Source organism: Pelmatolapia mariae, linkage group LG8, assembly GCF_036321145.2.
Source record: "Pelmatolapia mariae isolate MD_Pm_ZW linkage group LG8, Pm_UMD_F_2, whole genome shotgun sequence".
Lineage (NCBI taxonomy): Eukaryota > Metazoa > Chordata > Actinopteri > Cichliformes > Cichlidae > Pelmatolapia > Pelmatolapia mariae.
This window is the reverse complement of record NC_086234.1, coordinates 21907300-21932930: the sequence shown is the minus strand read 5'-3', so window position 1 is coordinate 21932930 and position 25631 is coordinate 21907300. Positions and strand designations below refer to the sequence as shown.

Here is a 25631-nt window from a genome sequence, read left to right as displayed (position 1 = left end):
ATGGAAGACTGAGAAAAGAGGACCTCAAACATCCTCATGATATTATTATTTCTTTATTTATGAGGATTGAAATGACAGTTTGATGGTCAGCGAGTTGAGATTGAAATATCTCAGCAATAACTGGAGGAAGTGCAGCAGAATCTCCTTCATGAACCACAGGTTTTTCCTCTGATGGGTTCAAAAATATTTTTTTTGATGGTGACTGTTGGAAAAGTTATACATTTATACATCCAATATACATTAATTTTTTTCTTCAAGATGAAGGAAAAGTATGTTGGTGTTACCCTTTTCATCAAGCACAATCATTAAGTCAACCTTTCGTTGTTTCACATACTTGATTATGTGAAACATCGATTATGACTAACACCCATGAGGCTCAGCTAGACTTTGAATTTAGTGCAAATTTACAGAGATTAGCATGTTAACAAGCCAAACTAAAATGGTAAAAGAGTCCTGTATTCTGTACATAGTGACACCAACAGCGAACACCTGTTAAACATGGTGATTATGAACATATTAGCATCCTTTTGAGAGCATTACATTGAGTACAGCTGCTAGCAAAACTAGTATATCTATCACAGCTTAGTGTATGGGCAGAGTCTGAAAACCATACTGTGCTAAATCATTCATTATTTCTGGCTTTCTTCAGGTCTCTGAAACCTCAGTGCATGTTTGGGCAGTGATCCATGGCAGACAGGATGGCAACATGGGCTTGTTTGTTTCTCTGGTTTTCTGTCATTTTTTACATTTTATTTTAAGTACATGGGACGCTGGTCCTTTACACACCAGGATGTCAGGGCTAAATGTTTGGCAATGCTACTTTAGTGGCAGTGCTACTTTAGCTATGTTTAGTGCATTTATTTTGCCATTGCACTTTAAATGGATGTTTTCTTTTCACCGTCGACACTGTTTGCTTTCTCTGTAATTAATCTGAGACAAGTAGAGAATCATTCTCACTGTTGTCAAAGCAAACAGATCGCACCGAGCAGACTTCTCTGACTCTTTCTTCCTTTCAGTCCGACAACTATTACAGTCTTTATTTCACCACCGAAGGCTGATTGAGGAGAGAAAACTCTTTATTTATTTTTTTACAAAGCTTCACAGTGAGGTTTTTGTGTTACTCAGTAATGCTTTATTTATTTATTCATTTATTCATCAGACCAAGGCCACCTTGAATACATGGTAGCCCATTTCCCATCCATCCATCCATCCATCCATCCATCCATGGGCACAGGCCATGTTGTCAGTCTGTGGCAGGGATAACACAGAGAGACAGACAACCATTCACATCCACATCTATGGTCAATTTACGGTGGTGTGGTGGTTAGCACACCACCATGCTGCGCCAGTTCAAAGCAATTAGCCCTAAGTTTTCCAAGTGAGCGTTTATACACCAAGTATCTTGCTAGTATCTGATATGCTTCCAGTACCTACCGTCCAATTGTGGTTTTGAGGTTTAGCTGCTGTGAGGTTACATAATATCATAATTTGACCCCTTTAACAGTTCATTAATCACTGGTGTTAAACGATAGTTGGTCAGTGGGTGGCTCAAAGGAATGGTCTTTGTGATTAAGTCGAATGTTAGAAAGCGCAGGTGCTCTTTAGCAGCACAGAGACTATTAGCACGATAACCAAAAAGCAATTAGATTGACTTTCTAAAATGGCAGTCAATTAGCAAAGCTGCTGAGCTGCATGGTGGGAGAGGTGAGAGAGATACTTGGAGACAGAGAAAGTGCTGCTGGCTGCCTCTGCTTTAAATGATGAGAAGGAAATGGCCTGCTGTGCGGCTGCTGACGTTTTCAGAAAAGTAGCTGTGATGTCACACAGAGGCAAACCTCTAATTACACCTTTTCATCTCGTGCAGTGGAGACAAAGATCTTATTTTAAAAGAGCAAATCCAATTTCTGCTACTTATGAAGAATCTTATATCGGAAATGTGCCTTTATTCCAGGTTTTCCTCTGCTTCACAGAATACGCAAGCTCAGCACTTTGTGCGCTTGATACATTTAGTGTCATGTTTATTTTTTAACAATATAAACTCCTTCAGTCCAACAGCATCCAGTAAATGTCAAGTTTTCATTCACCAGTGAATTCCCCCCCCCCCCCCCCTTTTTTTTTCATGATTGAGTGTAAAGTAGCTTTAATAGAATTCAGCTGTGAGTCAGTCATTCAGTAATTCTGGAGGAAGTGTTGTGTGTTAAGAACATGGCGGTCCGCTTGCCTCCACCCCAGAGAGAAGGGTTACACCTCCTGGGTCTAGGTGCGGCTTGCCCCTCTGGGGGCGGGGGTACCTGGACCTGGGATATAGAGTATGTTTGGGGAGTGTGATTGTCTGTGCAGTGTCTATTTATGTCTGTCTACACGTTGGGTAAGTGCCGAGTATTTGGTTGTGTATATGGGGGTGGGAATACACGTTTGAGTCTGCGTGCGCCTGTTTGTCTGTGTCTATATGTCAGGTTGGGTCTTAGACTCCACCTCTCTGGGAACATCTCAGGCCCTCCAAAGTACGGAGGCCTGTCTCCCCTCACCACACTCCCTGCCGGTGGCTGATGCCCTCAGACGTTGGTGTGCTGGTGGTTCTTGTCGACTGGGGCTGGGCACTCATGTATGTACCGGCTCACTCCTGGTGGCCGATTGGCGGGGCCTGGCGCCTGTGGCCCGGCTGGGCCCCTTCCGGGGGGTGGGGTGTCCTCAGGCCTCTGGCCTCTGGGCCTGAAGCTCGGTCCTCTCTGGCGCAGCTGGCTGCCGGCAGAGCCCGCGGGCACGCCACTGCAACCCCCTCTGGCCTCTGCTCTGTGGCTGCTGGGTGACCTCTCGTTTGGGGCTCTACTCAGCTCTTCCCAGGAGGGTGGCACGGTTCCCCCCCCTTTGGTGGTCCTCCTTGGGTCCTCGTACTCTGGGGCCTCTAGATGTCTGGGGCCTGGATCTCCTCCATACCTGCTTCATGCCCTGGGGGACGGGGCTATGGCTCCCCACACTCCCTAGCAGATCGTTACATGGAGAAACCTTTGGAATACAAGCGTGCTTATCCACACAGGTGTACACACGGGTGTTCACAGACACAAACTACACCTTTCTTGGCTGCTACCTCAAAGCACATTGTGCGCTGTCTATCTTGCGTGCTGCACAATAACATTTAATATTTAGTATCTACTGTTATCTACTGCTAGCTAGTTTATTGTGATGGTGCTGTATTTATTATGTTGCTGTTTTTTGTTTGTTTGTTTTCTCTTCTGTTTTTTTTCTCCATACAGGTGATCCAGGTGTTTTGTTTGTTTTCTCTTTCTTTCGTCTCCCCTTTCTCACCATCTCTTCTCCCCTCTATTTTTCTTTCTCTCCCTCTCTTTCTTTCATTCTTTCTCCCTGTCCTATCCCCCAGTCATGTCTGTCCCGACTGTAACAACTGAAAATAAAATAAATACATAATTATAATAAAGGTCAATCAAATGGACCAATATGGCAAGGCCATGATGATCCACTTGGTAAAGTAAATCCGCTTGGCATCTCTTTTGGCCTTAAGACAACAATTCTGATGGCTAAAGATCCAAACGGGACAGGGGGGAAAAAAAAAAAAAGAACATGGCCCTACTGCTCATTTGATTTATGACCTCACTAAAGATTTATGGTCTTAATTGTTACTTTCACCACTTCTTGCGGGTCTTTTTTCTAAATTATTGTCTCATTCAAAGTAAAACAGTTAATAAAGTAGGGCTACCCTGTGATTTTAAAGGTATTATTCTCCTCAGGTGATATTTTCACTTAATATTGAGGTAAATAACAGATGCACCTTTCTTACCAAGCTAATGAGGTATCGCTGCTAGGGGTGTGGCTAAAGCTTCTTCTTCATGTGTGAATTCCAAATTTGATACTTTATAACTACAACTCACAGGGTGACATGAGGGTAGCTACATCCATCTATTATATGCAATCGGTATGTATGACATTAGTTGGTTGTTATGGGAACTGACCTTCTGACCCCTTGCTATACGAGATTCTCAAGTCTGATCTCATCTTTTAGATTCTTTCACCATTTAGTATAGTTATACTTTGATCCCTCTTTCACTCTTAAAAGTCTTAAAGTCTAAAAGTATTAAGTTCTGGTTTTCATTAGAGCTTTTTTTTTTATCCATCTGTGTCCGGTCACACATCATAAGCAGGCTTAGAGGTACGCTGAAGAACAAAGCACGCTGTTTAATCATAAAAGTAAGCTTCACCGGGCTTTCTCCGACAAACTTTCTTTGTTTGTGAGACATCTGGGTTTGCCTTATGTCTCCTGTCGAAACAAAGGGAAGACCAGATTGACAGACATGGACTGTGCTGATTCTAATCCTTGAAATTTCAAATGAGGTATCTGTTAAGTTCGCCATGTGAAAATATTTAACCTGAGGAAGACTTCTGTCTGTGTGCCGGTCTCTCTCTCTAAAGCCCAGTCTGTTTGTTATTCAGTAAAAGTACGCATTTCCATGGAAAACGGTGAAAAGCCAGTCTTCCTGCCAAACAGATTAAAGGTACTTGTATGTTGTTAGGATGTAAGAGAGCTCTCTGACTTGAAGAGAGAATGAAGACCCATTATATTAGGACATCTTGAGGGTGATTATATGCTATTTGTATATGTAAGTATGTCTCACACCGTGCACTCCTCTGCTATAAGAAAGCAGACTTGACTGAAAACAAGAAAGTCATGTTGTCATGGGAATAGACAAGATAGTAGGTGGTTTTTGTCTGTGCAGACCTCAAATGTTGATACACATTTTGAAGGTTGGCTGGCTCTTTGTAGTAGTCACAGCGGTCACTAGGCATTAATCTACTCGTACAGTAAATGAATATGTTTATATACAGATAAATTGTAGATGCTCTGATATCTTGGTAGTAATGATACATTCATATATAGTAAGAAATATCTATGAATCCAGCTTCAAAGAACTGCAGCTCCTCTAGTGGTCACTTATGGCTGGTTCCAAAAGCCATTCAGTCCCCACAGACACGTTACAATGACAACAGAATAAACATGCTTAGACAAAATAATTCAGTCTCCGTATTTGATGTTATGTTCAACTAAACTGTGACATTGTTTATTTGGAGCATTTCTGAAATGATCTAATAAATGATATTCCTACTTCTACCAAATGGACATTTGTAAAGTCTGTGCTTCAGCTGTGCTGCACAGACTTTTTTTGTATTTGCATCTTATTTAGCAAGTTTGCGACACTGTTATGCGCCCATACAGTTTATGCATGCAGCTTTCTAACCAAGTTAGCTGATAGCTTAGAACACCGACCTCTAATCCAAATAAACATCATCTTTGCTCTTCTCACATTCTCACCTGTGCAAATCTGCAAATTCAGGCATCACGCAGAGCTTCCACCATGGAGCCGGCAGATTGAATTCTCTTTTAATCTGTCTGTGTTTTTTAAATTCAGGTAACAGAAGAGTTTCAGGGCTGCAGTGCATGTGTTCAAACTGCTTATTCTACAGCAGCTTGTCATTTTTTATTTTGCACAGTTTCATGGAGGTTGGGAAGCCATCAGTTAAGAAATTGGCTCCTCTGTTTACACAGAAAACAACCAAACTATAGCAGAGCTTTTAGCCAAATGTTCAGGATGCTAAATGGCAATTAAACTGGTGTTAAACATTTCAATAAAAGTTTAGTTTCAGCCCTCCTCTCCAGGTCTTTGACAGGTCCCTTTATCTGAGGAACATACTGTAGAGCTGGTATATCAAACCAATGATTATGGTTCAAGAATGTTATTTACTGTATAATATTCTCATATGCTCGAATTATGAGAATTCATATGAATTTTTTAAAAGTCCTTTAAATTGGTGGAGAAATGTGTGTGTTTGTCAATCTGTAAGTAAAAGGGTGATAAGTGTGTGTGTCAGTATTATTTTACGTGAGCTGTCTCACATTTTTGCACGGAATTGGTTCTGTAAATGTGCAAATTTTGTCATGCATGAGTGTCTGTAAGCGCTCCGTGAATGCTTAATAACTCTTTTAATAGGCTGCGGCAGATTGAGCTGTGATGCTTTCCAGCTGAGACGTTTTTGGGTCAGAGTTTTTTTTCCCTTCTTTCTCCTAATAATTGCTTTGATCATAGGAATAATTAGGTTTTCTTCTTCTCTCATCTGAAAACACGCATTAGCAGGCTCAGTCACCTGTTCATGCAGATTTTTCTGCCAGCCTTCAGTGTACAGTAACATACAGTTAACATGCACTGACAGGAGATGGCGGAATGGGCTACAAAACAAGTGACGTGCTGTCAGATCAAAGATTCACTCAGATTGTGCTCCGTCGAGATAATGTGAATTTCAAACGCAACCTGTGCTTAACTGTTCCAGGATAAGAAGGGATAGTCACTCTTTTGAAACTGCTGTACTAACAGCTACCCATTTGTAGAATAGACCTTGGCATGCTGTGCTGAAGGTGCAGACTTAAGAAGCCCAAATTCAATTACCCGCCCCCCACAGCAGTGATTCTGTCCTTCCGAGTCTTTTTATCTCAAGTGATCCTATGAATAACTAAAGTTGAACTTGAATGTGGAGGGAAGTTTGTTAGTTGCTGCGGTGCTTGGTTTGTTTTGGGGCAGTAAATAGTTATTAAGATGATCCCCCTCCCCACACACGTGTGAGTTCACGGCAAGTGAACCATCAGTAGTGAGGAAAATACATTTTTGGGTTGTAAACGTTTGACCACCGTAAGAAATTGGCTTATTTGTTTGTGCTGTGGACAGGATGTTGACTCAACTCGAGTTTTCCCTGTGGTGATTTTCAGGTACAAAATATGCACCGGGTGAGGAAGTCTCTAGCACAGGTTTAATTTTGTAAAATGAGATTTTTCATGGAGAAGGGAGCAGTGGGTTCTGTGTATGTGTTTTGCCTGTAAGCCTGTTCTGTCTGTGTGTGTGTGTGTGTGTGTGTGTGTGTGTGTGTGTGTGTGTGTGTGTGTGTGAGAAACATTTTCTTGTGATGGTTTATGCATTCATAACTTCATCACCGTGACATGTGCACACTGCAATGCCATTTTTGTTTTGATTCAGACTACGAGATTCTATGATTAAGCCATTTATATGCTTTCACACTTCTTATGAATATTTATTCAATCCTTCCGCAGCACATTATCCAAATATTGATCATCCCTCTCCTCTCTCCTACACGAGTGGTGTCCCATCCTATTATTTGTACCTCACACTGCTTGCACAGCGTCGTGCTCGCTAACCTCAGTGGATGCTCACGTAATGCTGAGAGGTGTCGAGCTGAAACAAAGGCGGAGTACCTCAGATTAGAGCAGATGATAAAATGAAACTTTAATAATCTAAGCGGTGAAACTGGGTCATTCAGAAGCAGAGAACCAAAGACAAGAGAAGAGCAAATGGAGACTTGACGGTAATACAAGTAATTACAACCAAAGAACATGCCGCGCTGACGATAAAACGCAGAATAAAGGGAACATTTGAGGCAGCAGGTTGTTTACAAATGTGCTGTTTATCAGGACAGTGCTGAAAATACGTGCTCAAAACACACGTTCAGAGATGTAATGCCTCGCTCTTGAGGTTTGCTTGGCCACATGCATAACTGTATCGGCTGGAAAAAGCAATAATCTTGTCAAAAAACAAGAGAATACGGCGTGGCAACATGTTCAGGGTCACTCTGACAGGCTTACTCGGATTATGCGCTTGTCCAAACAATCAGTCTGCTGATTTGATCAGTGTTGTAGCAGACATGGCACAGTTTGATTGCAGACTGAAACTCTCATTATTACCTGCGCTAACATAATCAGATTTAATCGCCTGAGTCCTTCTAAGAGTGTCAGATGAACTTTATTGATCCTGGCAGCTAAATTGGGTCATTTCAGAAATGGCAATTTGTAGAGTACATAAAACAAAACATGTTTTCTGATTCCTGAGGAGAAATTCACAGGCTTCTGTATCTTCTGTGCGTGACTGCACTGTGAGGTGTCTCATACTGAAAAACCTTTGTACTTATTCTCATTCTACACAATCCTACACAATATTCACTGCATACGATTCTTAATATTTAACATTTCTTGCTATTGTCACAAAACTGTAGATTATATTGTTGTTGATAATACTACTGTTACACAAAATGATGTTTGCCTGCATATGAATGTTTTTTTTCCCCCCTCATCTTCTTGAGGGGGGGAAAAAGAGAGGTTTTTTGTGCGATTTCAGGTGCACATACTTGAAGTTTCTTGAAAGTTGTTTGCCATATTGGACACGACACAACCACTGTTCGTTAGTGAGAAATGTGTGTTCCCCAACTGGTTTTTGAGTGGTTCCTGGAGAATCCTGGTTGTTGCTGGGTGAAATTGGCTGCAAAGAGGATGCTGCACCAAAAACCTGCCTGTGATTGCTTTGGTCCCTAGTAGCACTCACCTGCGATTTGCACACAAGACTCTGACTTTCAAACACTCGCTAACTATTAGCCGAGTAGTAAAACTTATAAAAGTGTGACGCAATCCAGAAACTGATCAAGTGAAAGTTGCAGCCGTCTTGTAGGATTTGTATTGCATTTCTCACAGTTTCACTATCGCTGAGAGTTTTTATCTGCCAGTTGTTTGCAAACAAGTAGCTGTTGTCCATGCAAATTTCATGCAGCTGCAGAAATCTGATAAAGACCAAACCAGTTGCAAGGAGGCTTTTCCTAACAAATCAAGGACAACACCCACTGACAGGTCTGTGGAACCTCATTCACTTCACTCCAAAATGACGGACAAAATGATTTAATGCTTTTAATGATCACTGCTAAACCTCAATACTCAACATAAATACCAAATCAGATCGATAGTAAAACATACTAGCATTTTTAGCTAGTTGCAGATAAGTAGACTAAATCCTGCTCCGTGATTGGTTAATATTAGTCAGAACACTGAGTACAAGTGGAAACCAGAAAGACTTCTGAGCAAAAAGTTAGTTCCTTGTCTACCAATTCTGTTGATATCCACGATTTCATATCATCTCCATGTTTATGTTGAAACATGTTTGTTCTCACATTACATTTCCCGCAGCCACAGAGGGACATTACAATTTACTAGCCCCGTCATTATTTTGTGTCGACCAACCCTTTGCCCTAGGCTCTTGCTGCTAAATGTGCCACCATGACAGAGCACATGTATCATTCTCTGAAAACTACGCCCACTGGGAAAAAATAGTCAGCTCCATTAGCTGCTGTTCAGGACTAAAAACATTAACAAGCTGATGTTGATTTGCTTAAAAAATGCACATGTCAGAGGATGATTTTAGCACCCTGCATCTAGTTAGCCTTTAAAACCTTATTTTAACAGGTGTTACAAGCTATTTCAGTCAGCTAAGTCACTTTCAAAATAATAATGTTACATATAGCTTTATGAATTCTCCACACGATAATAAAAGGCGAATGTCACGTCTACTGTTTGCGTCTTACTTTTCACTTTATTTTCACTTTATTTCTTGTTGTTGATGCCTCACATCTTAATGCCTCCGTCCACTTTTGTCCAACAAACGACTCCTTTTCTCTTCTTTTTTAAAAAAAAAAAAAAAAACAGAACTGGTGAGCTTTTTACTTAAAACAGCTTCCCACTAAAGCTGTAAATGCAAGTGATCAGGGTGACAGTTTATTTTATTATATTGTCGTTATTATTAAATATAAGAGTAGTGAAACCTTTACCTTTTAAAACTTTAATAAATATCCAAATGCAAAGGTGTATCAAACCTGGGTGTTTCAATGTGTGATTGTCCCACAATATCGTGACCAAAAACTCCCCTGCATGCCGTCACTGTTGCAAATGTTCTGCATGAGTCACGACCATACTGTTGTTGCCATTACACCACCAGGCATGTGACATTTCTTCTCCTCGCTGTAAATGTTTTTGTCCGTTTCACCGCATCTGATTTTACACTTTAAAGTTATGTCTGACAGCGTCCAGATGATTGTTTGAAACTAGACCAAGAAAAAAAGGCATTGTTTTGAGGTCAGGTCGGCATGCGGACAACAAGTATCTTTCTCTGTTCCATTTTAGGAAGAAGAATGATTTTAGATTTCTGTCCAAACGGCTGTGAGAGAAGTTGACGTGTTGTTTGCGAATCAAAAGATATCGCAAGGGTAAAAGAAAAGGACTTTGAACTGTTTCTCACCTTTTGTGTCATGCAAGGCTGGAAAGTGCAGTTTGGTGTGATAGATGGTGGTTTGCTATGATTGGAGCAATTCTGGACTCTTCCTGGAGGGAAAAAAACAAACTCAAATACTACCATTGAAAGCAAAGGAATAAATGAAAGCAGCCAGATATTTTCAAAGTTGTGCTGCAGATTTCAGTGTTTTTATGCACAACTTTTTCTGTACCGTTGCTATAGCGGTTAAAGCAGGAGTTGTTGCTGTTTAACGTTTAAATTAAAATCCTGAACCTTTGTATGTGTTTGATAGTTTACTCAGAGGATAATCTGGTTCTCAGTTTAAGTGCACAACATTTAGTCGTTTGTTCACGTTTCTCATTTGTCTTTGTTGAAGTGAAATCCTTTACAAAGCTCATACTAAAGAAAACAAAAAACCCTTTCCTCCCTCGCTTTCTTTCTGCTCATTATAATTGGAGAGGCTCCTTTTATGCCACTTCAGACAACTCAGGAAGGCTAAAGACAAGTAAGAGAGAGAAAGCTAGCGTGTGCTCTTGTGGGGCGCATGTGTGATCAGGATGTCGTCGGTTCTCCACTCATGATCAGCGAACCCCTGACTGAGCCAGGCTGGCACAGAGCTCCCCTGATTGGACCCATCAGAGCGAGGAGAATAGTGATTTCCACACCTTCTGCCTCTCGTGTGGGTGAATGAAAATCTTGTGCTATTTGTCCCGTGTAACGGGAGCAAGGCGGCTCTGATCTTTCCCCTCTGTCTTTTCTTTCTTAGTGCTGATACACAAAGGAAGGAGGAGAACGGGAGAAATGAAGTATGAACGATTAGAAAATGAAAGAAGATTGCGTTTGATTAGCACTCATTAATTAACTCAGTCAGCCGCCTGCCTGCTCCCCAGCCAGCCCATCCACAATACATGGCCTGGCTGTGTGATTAACTCAGCTGTGTGTGTGTGTGAGTTGGAGAAAGGCATGTTGTCATTAGTAGAGAAAAAAAACATGTTTTTTCCCCTTTTTATCAGCTCATCTTTTGATCTTTCTTTATTATATTTCTGTTGATGTCCAAGTGTGTGTGTGCATTTTAAATTATAGTTTTCGTACATATGCATGATTAAAAGTTACCTGCACTCACAATGTGAGTGATTGGTGACAATTAAGAGTGAATAAAAGAGGATGACAGACATTAAGGTGAAGGAAGAATGGTTAAGGAATGAGTAAGATTTAAAAGAAGAAGCAGGTGAGAGGAGATGAATGAAGGCAGCACGAAAGAGCAGAAAGTTGGGAAGAAGGACGCGGCAAAGACGAGAAAAAGAGAAACCAAATCAATTCTTAATAGAGGAGAAGACTCAACAAAAACAAGGACGCGTATATTTTTTTTTAAGTGCAAAGAGATGAAAGAAAGTTAAAGGCACAAAAACAGTAAGAACAAAGGATGGGAAACGGGAGCTGGGAGGGATGGAGCGATTTCATACGGAGATAAGAAATGGAAGATTCAGAAGAGCCCCAATTTCACAGTGGTGTGAGTGCCGCAGGTTTGTGCCGTTACGGCATTACAAGGAGCGCTTCACTTGATTGCACATAAGTCCTGTTGTAGTGGGAGCACTTCGCATGTTTTATTCAGCAGCTTTGCCGCGGCTCATCTGTAGCAGGATGGACATTTGTTTGTTCTTCAGTCTGCTGCGTGCTCGGGGTCGTGGATGCAGAGACGCGTCTCCTTACTGCTAATGGACGGAGCAGCATTAGTCAAGTGTGTCAGGCTCTGCCCCGCTTTCTCGACTGCTGGCACTGATGTTATTATCACCAGTCAAAGCTCCCACTTTAGAAAGGATATTTCAGGATTTCCTTGATTTCACAGAAGGTTTAGGTCATTCTTTGTGGGAGCTTTCTGTATTTCATACGCAGTACACATGAACCTGCTTTTGAAGTGCTTCAAGGCCAGATGGAGTTTATCTGGCAAGTCTTCTTTTGCATAGTTTGAGCTTGTGGCGACATCAGGCTGGGCAATATAGCCTCAAAGTTATGATCTTTCAAGGAAAATTTCTTATAGCAATGTTTATGATGTTATAGTGAATATTTTCTCAGTGATTGCAGCTTGCAAGCAGCAGCATTAATTTGAACAAAATGCTGACAGACTACCTACTCTATAGCCACAAGGATCCAGCAGCAGTATTATCAGTCAAGTGTAAGCACAAAAGTATCCAAGGTAGTGTTTTCACTGGAAAATTTAATAAAATAATGGGTTAACATTTTAGTCTAACAATAACTGTCAGTGAAGGAACCTGTAAATCTTCAGGAGCTACACAATCCACACCAACAACCACCAGTGTCTCTTCCTGGTTGTACTTGATGTGTTTTTGGAAACAGGTTTGTTGTTTACACTTTTGTTTACACAGTTTTCTGGCATATTTTGCAAAGTACTGCACACTGGTGGTTGATGTAGCTTCCTTTTTAGGTACTATATTACTAAGGGAGGCGGCTGTGTGGCTCTTGCTGTCAGGCTACGTCCACACTAGCCCGGATAAATTTAAAAACCGCGTTTTCCTCTGAAAACGCTCCGCGTCCACACTATCGTTTTCAGTCGTTTTCACAGAGTTGTGCGTCCAGATTGAAACGGCCGAAAACGCTTACGTTCCTGTATTGCACATGCGTGAAGCGCAAGACGATTCGACCTGCCTCATTTCTGTCTGCCGTTTATTTACTTTCCGGCTCTTTGAAACGTCGCAGCAAAATGTTGAAGAAAAGCACCGAGTTTTTTAAACGGACTAACAATGAGGTGGAGTTGTTGCTGCGAGTAACACAAAAGTACAAAGTTGCAAAAGCGAGTGAGAATTAAAGAATTTGAAGAAAAGCTATCTGGAGCATGTACAGACTGATATTAATCTTTAATAGTGCTGTCAAAATTGAGAGTAAACAAAACAACTGCTGTATAATGCCCTCTGCTATCTTAGGTTAATTGGTCACATGACTGCATCACATGACTAAAATGTGTCATGTTTTTCGAAAAGGCTAGGTTCGCTGGCCACACTGCAGCGCAAAAACGGCGTTTTCAAATGTATCCGCTTTGGAGAGCGTTTTCAAAACACTCCGTTTTCCTTGACCGAAAACGCCGTCTCAGTGTGGACGGAAGGCCAAAACGGAGAGAAAAAGATGCGTTTTCAAACGAAACGTATTAGTGTGGACATGGCCTCAGGCATGTCTGGACTTGTGGCTTTGTGCGTGATAGGGAAAGTTAACAAAAGGGGTTAACTTGTGTTAGCCCTACTTAGCAAGGATTGAAAAATTAGCAAAAAGAACTTACAAATACAAAACTGCATCCATCCATCCATCCATCCATTCGCTTCCGCTTATCCTTTTCAGGGTCGCGGGGGGCGCTGGAGCCTATCCCAGCTGTCATAGGGCGAGAGGCGGGGTACACCCTGGACAGGTCGCCAGTCTGTCACAGGGCCAACACAAAGGGACAGACAATCATTCGCACTCACATTCACTCACACATTCACACCTAGTGGCAATTTGGATTATCCAATTAACCTATCCCCACAAGCTGCATGTCTTTGGACGGTGGGAGGAAGCCGGAGTACCCGGAGGGAACCCACGCAAACACGGGGAGAACATGCAAACTCCACACAGAAAGACCCCGGCCTGATGGTGGAATTGAACTCAGGACCTTCTTGCTGTGCGGCAAGAAGGTCCTGAAAAATGCAAAAACTGCATATCTAATAGCAAACTTGGCATGATGTTATTGAGTCATTCAGCAATGAGTACTTTTGTTATGCATGAATCGGAACCTTAATTGGAAGCTTTATGAAAATACACGCATCCATCTGTGTCCTGTGTACATAAGATGTCTGTCTGTAAGAACATTCACTTTGTTGTCAGAAAATGAAGACATGTTTTTCCTATGTGCAGGGTCAGAGTAAAGATTATATATGTTCCACATTACCTTGTACTGCAAAGTCAGAATTATTTTAGCCTGTCATGCATTTATTACTAAAAAACGTTAAATACATTTCTCTGGCAAGAGAGGGTACATGACACAAGGGTTGTATATAACGCATGGTGAAGTCCTATGAGTTTTATTTTAGGCACAGTAACTCAATGGACTAAATTACATGGACTTCCCAATAAACATGAACTGGCTTTGTAACTGAAAACACAGAAAGACTCGTAATAACCAAACCCAAAACTTTACTCCACCGTCTTTCCCCAGTGTTACATATTTAAACATTTGGGCCATTTTGGGGGGGAATTCTCCACTGGCCTGTCTGTCTCAGTGGACCTCGTCACTTAAGTGACTAATTATCTCACACGCTGTGATCATTTCAGAGGTGTCTCTGGAGACTCGCACTCCTGGGAGTGGGACAGGGCACTCACAAACACCAGTAAACAGTTTTATGACGATGTCTAATGCTTGTTCTGCTGAAGCATCTGCTCACATAGAGCTCAATATTTTGGAGGTTTTCTTCAGGATACACACACACACACACACACACACACACACACACACACACACACACACACACACACACACACACAGCTGCTTGGTCGGTTGCTCAGTTAGTTTTGTTATTCCAAACCAGCTGTCTGCTCAATTTCCTAGAGTCAGGAACATCTGTGTGTGCCCTCCCTCCTAATCCCCTCTCACTATCTCTCCTCTGTCGTCTGCCCACACACTCCTTGTATTTTCATTATTAAGAGCGTATCAGTGTGACAGGTAACAGAAATCCAACTTAAGGGGAAAAACCCCTTCAGAGCTGAGTTAAATTGGTATGGCAAGCTCCACCGTCAGCAGTCCTCTATGCATGTGCATTTTTCTGTGTGTGTGTGTGTGTGTGTTTGCCTCTTTATGCTTGATTTTGTGTGTGTGTGTGTGTGTGTGTGTGTGTGTGTGTGTGTGTGTGTGTGTGTGTGTGCATCTTGGATTCCTCTCTGGGGAAATATGTCTTTCAGTATTTTTTATAGTATTTATACATTTTCATTCTCTCTATCTCCGTGTATATCGGTGTACTGTAGCTTTCTAGGCTATTAGGCTGCTGACTGTTGTATACAGTACAGTGCTGTTGGCGGGCCAGAGATAAGCTGGGGGATTGCTTTGCCGCTGGCCCTTTGTTGGAGCTGTGATGATGTGCTTCTGTCAGCCTCCTGAGGTGTGCGTCTGTTGTTGCATGCGTACATACATCTTTATATAAGAGAAATATGAAGATTTTGTCAATTCTGTGGGCTTATGCTTTCCTTTGAATCCCTTTAGGCTTTTTAACTGTTGCTCAGAAAATAAGTTAATTAAACACTTTGGCCTTTTATAAACTTTACCTTGATAATTTAAAATGTGCAGCTCTGCAGCCATGAATGTTTTATCTAAAACTGGAGCTGTTACGAGACAGCAGCAGGAGGTTAGACACCACCGGTTTGAAGCTCTGAGTGACTCTTTAAGTGGACACACAAACCTCATTAAAAATGTTACAGTTTGCTTTTTGTTATAAAAGTTGTTCACTGGTTTTTATGCGGTGACTCTACTATGAAAATTTTTTAAGGGGACTTAAAAAATAGAAAAAAACCCTAATTTTTTTTATTTTTTGCTGATATTTTCTTGCACATAATTGTTTGTTTGTTGTATATGTTCACTTGTATGTACTAATATTGGATGTAAACTGCTGTTGGAAACGTTTAATGAAAATCCAAAATATGGAGAAGATATTTTCCCATCCCTATTCCTGTTTCCCCTCGTTAAAGGCCACCTCACAATTCCTTGATTTCTATTTTGCAGATGACTTGTCTGTTAAAGTGTTACATTATTACAAATGGTGATTTTTGCCAGACATTGCCGGGCAAAGTAATCACTGCACCTGCCAGAGAGGTGCAGTGATTTATTGAAACTTTTGGAAACATACATAGAAATATGGTATACAAGTGAACAGTTTTTGTTCAGTTTCAGCGAGAAAATAATTCATGCTGATCCATGAAGGATAATCTTCCATTGTGTGGTTTTCTATCCAGGTTTTTATTTGCTTTTATTGCATTGGAAGTGTGTTTGGGATCATTGTCACTCAGCTGATGGTACTTTTTTGTGTTCATAGTTCTGACAAGATCAGAAAAGCAGCCCAAAACCATGACAGAGCCTCCACCGTGTTTTACAGATGGCTCTAGTGTTTAAGCTTTTTTAGCTATAAGCTTATTTTGTGAAAGGCATTTCTGTAAAAATGGTCAGGTACAAGGACTCGACTGAAAGTCAATGAAAAAAGCAGCCAATGTCCAAAGAAAAACAAAGAAATACCTTTAAAAAAACCTGGAGAACTATTGCTCCAGAGAAAACAATAAAATGCACATGTTTACATTATGTGAACAGGTATGTGTGCGTACCAGCAGTCCACTTGGATAGCTTTACTCCTCTTATTTGTGAACTTGTACCTGCCTGTGATTCTCAGCAGCTGTTCTCCCTACGGTACCCTTTGTTTGGAACCACAGGAAGCTCCTTCATCAATACCTGTCTCACTCTGTCTAGACGTTCAGACACTTGCTGGAGGTTCTCTCTATAATTACAGTCTAGCTGTAGATTTTCTAAAACCTCCCCCTAAAGAGCCATTGCCACGAGTTTATTTGAGCTCTGTTGGGCCTTTGGACATGCTGAATATGTTCCTGTGTAATTTATTTTGAACCTCTTTTATTTGTCTTGGCTCATGTCTCTCTCTCTGTCTCTCCCTCCTCCTAGCCTCAGTCTATTTGTCTCTGTTTGTTAGTTATGTGCGGTGGCAGTGAAATAACACTGTTAATTTGCTTTTGCTGAGGTGAAAAAACAATCCATCTTACACCCACCGTCTGGAAAAAAAAAAGAAAGATTTACTGCTCTGACTTTAGCGTGTTCTGCCGTTCTTTGCTGAGGGAACTGGATTAGTTGACGTTAATAGGCTCAGAAGCGCCGCTTCAGGCTCTGCTGGGATGACTTTAGCGAGTTAGCAAGCTACAGTAGTGCAAAGAAACAATAAACTCTATCTGAAGAGGAAGTCGGAGTAGAACAGGCAATGGTGAGAGAAGGGGAGTTTATCATTTTGACAGAACAGTAAGATTTCTGAGAAAGAAAAATGTGGTTTTAAGTGCACATGAAAGGAAGTATATATGGATACTCTAAGAGAGTGCATACTCTGTGGACGTGTTGTTGTCTTTCAAGCAGACTATATTGTTATGCTCATATCGCATTCAAAATTGAGATTCATTGTGTTTGCATGGTTGCGTTGTTCACTCGCTGCTAAAACAAGACATGGAACAGCTGCCAGTGTCAAAGCTCACCACAGAAGATGACAAGCTCTGTAATATGAGTTTTTCACCACAGTGTGTCCTTTGGACATGTCTCAGTATCTTTTCATCTTTGTGAATGCTCCTTCTCTCTTTCTCTGTCTGCTGCAGCCCTGTCCGTGTTGCGGTCAAGCGAAGAGCAGACTCCAATTCCACAGAATAAGTTCATGGGCGACATTGAGGAGCTGGCTGCTAGCTATGAACGCAAACTCATTGAGGTGAGTGTTGTACTCATTCATACTGCCACAGAGAGAAGGATCAGCGTCAACTGTTTTTAAAGCTTGTTTATAATAAAATCCAGGAAGTTTCCAGGTTCCCTCCAGTTTATCACATGAGCGACATACTCTAAATGTTAGTTCCTCATGTTTGAGACATTGCATTGCTCCCAACTTTCACACTTCAAGACAATTATTGTGCTAACAAGAGAGATAAAATAACAAATTGTATCTCTGAGTTTAGTTCCAGAGCGGTTCCCTGTGTTTTCTACCACGTTACTAAATGCGGATAAGATTAATTCTAGCTAAACTGCCATTTCAATTTGTGTTCATCTAATAGTTAGCAAGGGGCGACTCCTGTGGTTGTGAAAAGTAGTCAGATTTATTGAGGTCTATGAGAATATAATCACTCGATTTATGACCTCAGTTAACGTTTTTCTGCTAAGCTTTTGCTCGACCACTAGTTTCACATGTTCTTCCATGTTCAGTTTTTTCCATTGCTTCAGGCCTTTAAGGATCTATAAAACTCTGTGTGAGGAACCTGGGAGTGGTCTGCACAGCACTTTTTGCGTTTGATAAACAGATCCATGCTGTTGTTAAAACGAGCTTCTTTGCTCTGCTTCAGAGGGCATCCATGCCCTCAGTTTGCCTCGACTGTTGCGTCTTTATTCAGTCTGTCACTGCTTGGCCGACTGCAGCTGCTCAGCTCTTAAACTGGCTCGTGCGAGCGAGACCAGATATCACTTGTGTTGGCTTCCTTAGATCTGCCTCCTGCTGAGTTTTAGAATTGATTTGAAGATTTTCTTGTTTGTTTTTAAGCCATTACATGGGTTGGCACTTGTTTACGTCTCTGATCTTTTAACTTTGCTCACTCCCACTAGATCAATGAGGTCTGCTGAGCAGATGCTCCTAGCTGTCCCAAGGTCCTGATTAAAACATAAAGGAGATCAGGCCTTTGCAGTGGACCAAACTGCACCTTCACATCAGGACCTTTCCAAAATTAGTCATTTCTGAAACTCGTATGAGCATTATTTGGCTTTTAAAGCAGACTGAATACTGATTTCTGTTTACTGCTGTTGGATTTATGTTTCCCCCCATTTTTGTCAGAAGGTAGGTTCTTTCTTTGTTGTTAAAGCACATAATGAGGGTGTTATACTGTGAGAGAGTCCAAAAAATTTACATATAGAGAAGTAAAATAAAAATAAGACTTTTGAGAATTTTGAAAAAGGGTAGTAATTAGAGATGGGCGATAAAACGATAACGATATGTATTGCAAAATAACTTTTTCTCGATAGAAAAATTAAACTATTGCGATAGACCTCATCTCTCTCTTGCTCTTAAAAAAAAGAAAAGAAGAACAGCCAATCCAAATTAAGTAGCGCAGAACCGAACCAATCACAGCCGCAGCGTCACGTCACGTGACTTGTTACATACAGCACAAGTGCCAAGCCGCACATTATTATTATTATTATTAGTAGTAGTAGTAGTATTTCGTAGTGATGTGTCGGTCATGAACGAAATGGCTCTTAGAGCCGGATCTTTGACGTGAACGACGCGAGCCGGCTCCTTATCGCGACCCGTGGGGTTTTTTTTTCTTTCTTTCTCTCACCCTCTCTCTCGCACTTTATTTCCGCTTCACTCCGCACACGAGCCTTGCGCTTTGCGCTGGGAAGAGGGGGGAGGGGCGGTAGTTACACTCGCAGTAGCACAGGAACAGAGCGGGAGGGAGAGAGAGAGAAAGAGAGCCAGGGACAACAACGTCACATTAGAAAGGTATAATAATCATCAACAACTATTTTCAGTTGCAGATGATAAAGGATTCAGAAAGTTCAGAAAGCTATACAACAAGGAGAGATTGAAAATTTCCTTTTAGTTCTCAGTTTATTTGATATTGACAAAAGTTAGTCAATTTTGTCTGTTCTTCTGTAAAACAAACTAAGATTTATTTTTAGAATTAATATTTTGTTTCTAAGTGGAATTGACAATTTAGTAGTCTGTTTTGTTTGTTCTATTTTGAAACTTAAACGCTTTAGCGGCTGCCTTTTGTGTAGTTTGCAATATTTGCCTTTATTTATCTGAAAAAGTCTGATGTTCCTTAAGTACATCTACCCTGTTGAACTTATTATGGGAAATAAATATTAAAATCAAGACAAGCTGCTGATTATTTCACATTTTACTTGTGAGCAACGGCACATTTGAATCTTACAAATATAGTTATTTGGCTTATATCGTGATATATATCGTTATCGCCTGAAATGAAAAAAACATATCGTGATATGAAAAAATCTTATATCGCCCAGCTCTAGTAGTAATAAATAATATGTACACTAAATCTTCAGTTGCTTGCTGGCCCTCAGTGACTTAAACACGTCCACACTCTGGACAATGATGCTTCCAGCCTTGTGGATCAGTTTGTTGATCCTGCTGGCATCTCTGGCACTGATGTTGTTCCTCCCAGCAGAAAGCAGCAAAGTAGATGGGAGTTACAACCACAGACTAGTAGAAGATCTCCAGCATCTTGCTGCACACATTAAAGGATCTGAGCTTCCTTAGAAAGTAGAGTTTACTCATCCCCTTCTTGTACGGAGCATTACTGTTGGTCCTCCAGTCCATTCATCGCTGTGACCAGCTCTCTGTACTTGAACTCTTGCCCACCCTTAGTGTAGCCAACCACTGCAGGGTCATCAAAGAACTTCTACTGGTGGTAACCCAGTATTACTAACCACCACCACCACCCAGACATACAGACTGAAGTTGATCTGTTTTGTTGTTATATTATTTCATATTATTTTGTTTGTCGAACAGTTTGCACTTAAATGTGCTTCTACATAAACTTGACTTCACTTCTGACTTCCCTACAGTATATTATTGAATTTAGTAAATGATGATGGTCCTGTTTAGACTAAAGTAGTTGATAAAGTGGGGAAGGTTTTAGGGTTTTTCCCCACACAGGCTTTGCAGTACGCTGTTTGTTCAGTCTTGTATTGGTAGGATTAGGTAACCAGTTCCACCCAGCTTCATAAAAATGACCATGACTGGCACGCTGTAGTACAGAAACTGTAATGTGATGTGACTGTGGCTATGTCTGTCTTTGAAATGAAGCTTTTAAAATTCCAACCACATAAACCTTGTTGCGCCTCAATTCAAAGAAGTTGATTTTTCACTCTGAGTTTTATTCTGTTTATTTTACTCGGAAGGATAAACACAACGTTCCCGTCTGCATTTCACTCTCAGGATCATCTGCCGGTGCCCGAGTTTCAGAAAGCTTCTGGTTGCTTTAAACGAACGGGGGAAGTCACAGCTTCTACCTCCCAATACAAAGTGTTCACTTACTGTATATATTATCAAAGTAAATGAGGTCATGATTTGCGTTAATACCTGCATTCAGAGCTTTTAGTTTTGGGGAAAAATGTCCCCAGGCTACTCCATCTAAATAAAGTAGAGAAATTGGACTTTCTGCATTTGCATTGATTTAAAACCCATAACAGTGCCAACAGAGCTTTTCCCTGAGCAGGTTCTTTACAAAAACATCAATTGAGGATCTCAGGAAGCTCTATGATAATAGGACATAAGGCATAACTCTGCCTGCTGTGTGAGTAATGATGAGAGCTGTGTCCAGTTTACTGTTAGATTGACCAATATGACAACACTCCCAGTAAGAGTGTATTCTAATGGGTAGTGACACGTGTGAGGTCTGCATGAATAATTCATCTGAGGTTTTATATTTTTTTAATAAGAAATAATTCAGTCTGTGTTTCCCCAAACTGTGTCCTCACTTATTTATGCACATGCATGTATGGTGCATTTTTAATGATGTTTACTTATTTATTTGTTCATTTACCGTGCTGTCAGTGTCATTTGGGCCTTTACAGCAAGCCCGGAGGACAGTGTGGAGCACAATCACCCTGCAGACTCTGTCCTTCATCCAACTTGTTATAAATTATCCTGTCGTGCAGGATGCAGGTATTTTCCTCGTCCCTGTTTGGTAATAAGTTGCAGAGTAGGGATCTTGTAAAATGTGAGTGTGACTGCTCTGGTGAGGCTAGTGCTTGCTCTTTAGATAACAGCAAACCACAGAGGAAAATGGAACAAGAAAGACTTGCAGCTAACAGGAGATACAGAATGTTCTTATTATTGTTCACCACCAGTGCTGTCAGCTGTCTCCTTTAATAGGACTTACCATAATATTCAGTGCAGTGGGATATTAGTGTGAAATAGAGATGGGCAAAGCAGAAAAATGGCTTTTTATGGAAAACTGTGTGTGTGTTTTCATGAACGCAAATAGCACGGGTGTGGGCTGAACTGGTCCCAGTTCAGTGTCTTTGCAAAGAAGAAAAATGGCACAATTTTTATACATTTCTATTGAAATAAAAAACTTGAGCCATGATCACTGACATAATAGTTAATTCAACATATTGCCAACAAGAAAAGTCCAGCAATCACTGGAGTGCTGTGATTGCTGGTTTGGGTTAAGCTAGGTGGAGTAAGACGTCAGAGCCGGTCCAATCTTGCACCAACATTCTGCCTTTTTTGTGCACAATGAAGACAGCCACATGCAGAGTGATTATTGGAATTGTCACAGGACACAAGCATCCTGTCTGGGCTTCATGTGGCGACTAATTGATTGTCGGGTACAGCATCAATCACACAGGAAGGACAGTTGAAGCAAACGCACACATAAAAAATCCAAACTCTGTGTGCATTGCACGTGACACAGTATCAGCTTACTTTTAGCGCTGACCACGCTAGCATGCTATAGCTCAGACCTTCCCAAAGTGTGGGGGGCACAGAGCCATTGCAGGGGGGGCGTGGTATGAAAAGGGGAAAAAACCAAAAAAAACCAACAAAAAACGCTTGGACACTGCTAGCATGGGGCGCCCACAGAAACGCAAAGCAGGAGATGAAGCATGGCTGAATATGTTTCCAAACCAACTTCATTCTAAGCCAAAGACTAGAAAATATGGTGAAGCATATCTTCCCTGTGGCTTCACCTGCACAAGTGCCAAGGTAGGTCTCCCCTGCAGAATTGGTTTTCCCTGCGTCTGGAGCACGCGCTGGGCTCTTCAAATCATGGACAAACAGTATCCCACATTCTTGATTTTTAGTTCACAAACACTTGTTGTAATGACTAACTACTCCTGACATTTTGGAGATGTTAGCTCTTTATACAGTAAAGTTACAGCGGGATACAAATAACATCAGGCTGATCCTGCCACGATTTTTCCCACCTGTCTAAATCACAGACAAACAGTATCCCACAGCTGTTTATGTTTATGAACCCATTTTGCACAGAGAGGAATTTTTTGAAAAATGCATTGAGATCAATGTTGAATATTATTACACAGGAAAAAAAACAACTACACGTAAAATAATCACACCGTGACGCCTCTGCCTTTCTAAATAGAGGGACAGTAACTGTGTGTGTATATGTAAGCGTGTAAAACTTGCAGATTGTCAGATTAACAGTATTTTGTCTCTGTCTGCCATTCTGCAATTCATCTCATGTAAACAATAACGTGGCGCACAGCGTGACCTGAAAAAAGGCACATACCTTTGACGTTGCGTGACGAACTCTGTATTCCTCGTCCACACGTAAACGCAAAAAAGGAGTTTTAAAAAATCTCCGTTTTCGGTGATTCAAAACGCCGTTTACGTGTGGACGAAACAGCTGCGTTTTCAAAAATACCCGTGTAGGTGCGGACGTAGCGTAAAAGAGTTAGTAGTTTATTTTATTACCTGTAATTTATTGCAGATTACTTGTATTTGCTTAATTGTTTACTAAATGTTTGAGGTGTGAAATAAACCGCAATGGAGCAAAATATGGGTGTGTGGAGGATGTGTTTGTGCGTGCGTGTGTGTGCGCGCAGGGGGGACATTTTTCTTGTAAAACAAAGGGAGGCCTAGCAAAAAAAGTTTGGGAACCACTGCTATAGCTGATAAGAAATCCTCTAATAAATTCAAGGTGGAGTTTGCAGTCTACAGTGTTTGTTCTGGGAGAACAAATACAGATGAATAGAGTGACTGGCCACAGGAAATCTCAAAAGGTGCGTGGCCTGACCTAACCTTAACTCTACCACATAATATATACATTATGCAGAAGTACCAGAGACATTGTAGTAGATAAACATAGCAAGTGTAATGTCACCCACTGGTTTGTTAAGCTGTGTCTTTGTGCTTTGAAGCCGAATGTGATGAGTGAGGTGTGGATCTGATTGTAAAACCACACACTTCAGCAATTCCAAAAGAGGCAATGAGGCTATCCTGGATAATCCACTTTTCTGCCTCTTAGCATGGCCAGAAATTACAAAACGCACTTAACGTTATATTCAGTAAACTTCAAAATGGAGACTGAGCCCATAAACTCATCAGGAAGTTGTTTGCTGTATTCACAGACAAATGGAGATGAGGGCTGTTTTCCCAATAAACTCGAATGATACAAAAAGCAACAACTGGGCTCATGGCTGGTGAGCAATAAAAATAATTGAATTTATTTTTATTAAAATAATCTGTTTTAATAAAAAAAATAGAGTAAAGGCTTCCATATTGACCATACTTTTCAGTCCTGACAGCTCAGTCCATCTTTTAGCAGTCTGTGATGAATGCACATAATGTCGACCGCTCACACGAGCTGAAACTGCAGTGCAGCTTCTCCTGATATAAGAATTTGACATTTTGTGATTTACACGAGCAGCTGTCAACACTCCTGATTCCACTGTCTCCGCTCGGTGACTGAGACAAAATCTGACCAGCCAAGTTATTGATTTTTGAAAATGTCACATCAAGCCTTGTTTGATACATAAAGGCCTCACTGAGACAAATAAATACTGGACGGGGCTCAACCTTCATTAACCTGTGAAACACGCCCGTGTTTCTGACCTATTTGAGTTTTAATTTAATGATGCAAATGCATTGTATTGACTTTAACTTTGCACTCAGAACTCGATGCTAGTTTCCTTTTCATGGTGCCTTTGAAGCTGTGCACAAGGCAAATCTCTACAAATGAAAGTAATTTAGTGGTTACTCAACAGGGTAGCTTTTTCCTGACATTCAGGTAATGATGGCCTGTGAGTTTGGATTTGGGCTTGGGGTCTTTTACAAGAACCAAGCATGTGATGTCTTGTAAAGGCATGAAGGGCAATGAAGCCTCATAGGCCATTTCACTGAAACTACTGATTGCAGCATTCAAGGCAGCAAATATGATTGGTTGGTTGCTGATGACTCCAAAGAAGAAGTATTTCTTTCTGCTGCTACAAAAATCCATTTGTTATAGTTTCAGTGAGCTCACTTTAGTTTAGTTTATCATTACAATAAAACCACTTTTATTAGAGGTCTTTAAAGCTGCATTAGCTGGTGTTCTGATAAATTGGCAAATGGCTTCCGCCGAAGATCAGACAGAAGAACATAATCACCTTAGAGCCTTATTATGGCAGTTTCAATGGATCATTAAGTAATTTACACAGATATGGAGCCATACTGGCATTCATTTGGACTTTTGTTTCTGAATTTTAGTTTCTACCAACTCTGCTTGTAAAGCCTAAGCAGGTAGTATACAGTGGGTTTATCTGACTTTCCTCTGAAAGCGCCTGCCTTCTGGGGCTACAAATGAACATACTGACAGTTGGTGGACCATTAAATCAAACAATGAGCTACAAGAGTCTAAAAGGCTGTGAAGAAAAATACACCGACAGCAGCCTGATATACTCTGTTGTTACTGATTCTATTAGTATGATCAAAAACATCCACGATGATGCCCACAGGAAACAAAAATCTTACCAGATGTAAACTTTGCAGATCTCTCCTTAAGGTAGTTTCCTTGAACACCTCTGAACTTCCTCCCAGCTTGGCTGCTAGTTTGAGATTGACCCCTGCAAGATGCATTCTTAGATTTAGAATATGCACCTTGCAATTTTACCACAGCCCTGCCAAAGAGAGCCAACATCAGTTTCTGTATCTCAGTGACCAGCTTTTGCTTTGAGGATCATCACCAGAGCTGAGTTTCCAGCTTTTATAGACCGAACAG

General features: G+C 41.0%; 1 protein-coding gene across 1 annotated transcript in view; it reads left to right on the top strand.

Moving 5' to 3' along the window:
* The window catches only part of snx29 (sorting nexin 29), a 137009-nt gene that overhangs the window by 56258 nt on the left and 55120 nt on the right, over positions 1–25631 (top strand). The window contains exon 15 of the mRNA XM_063481540.1: positions 17508–17614. Coding sequence (XP_063337610.1) covers positions 17508–17614 — 107 coding nt within the window. The remainder of the gene's footprint in view (positions 1–17507; positions 17615–25631) is intronic.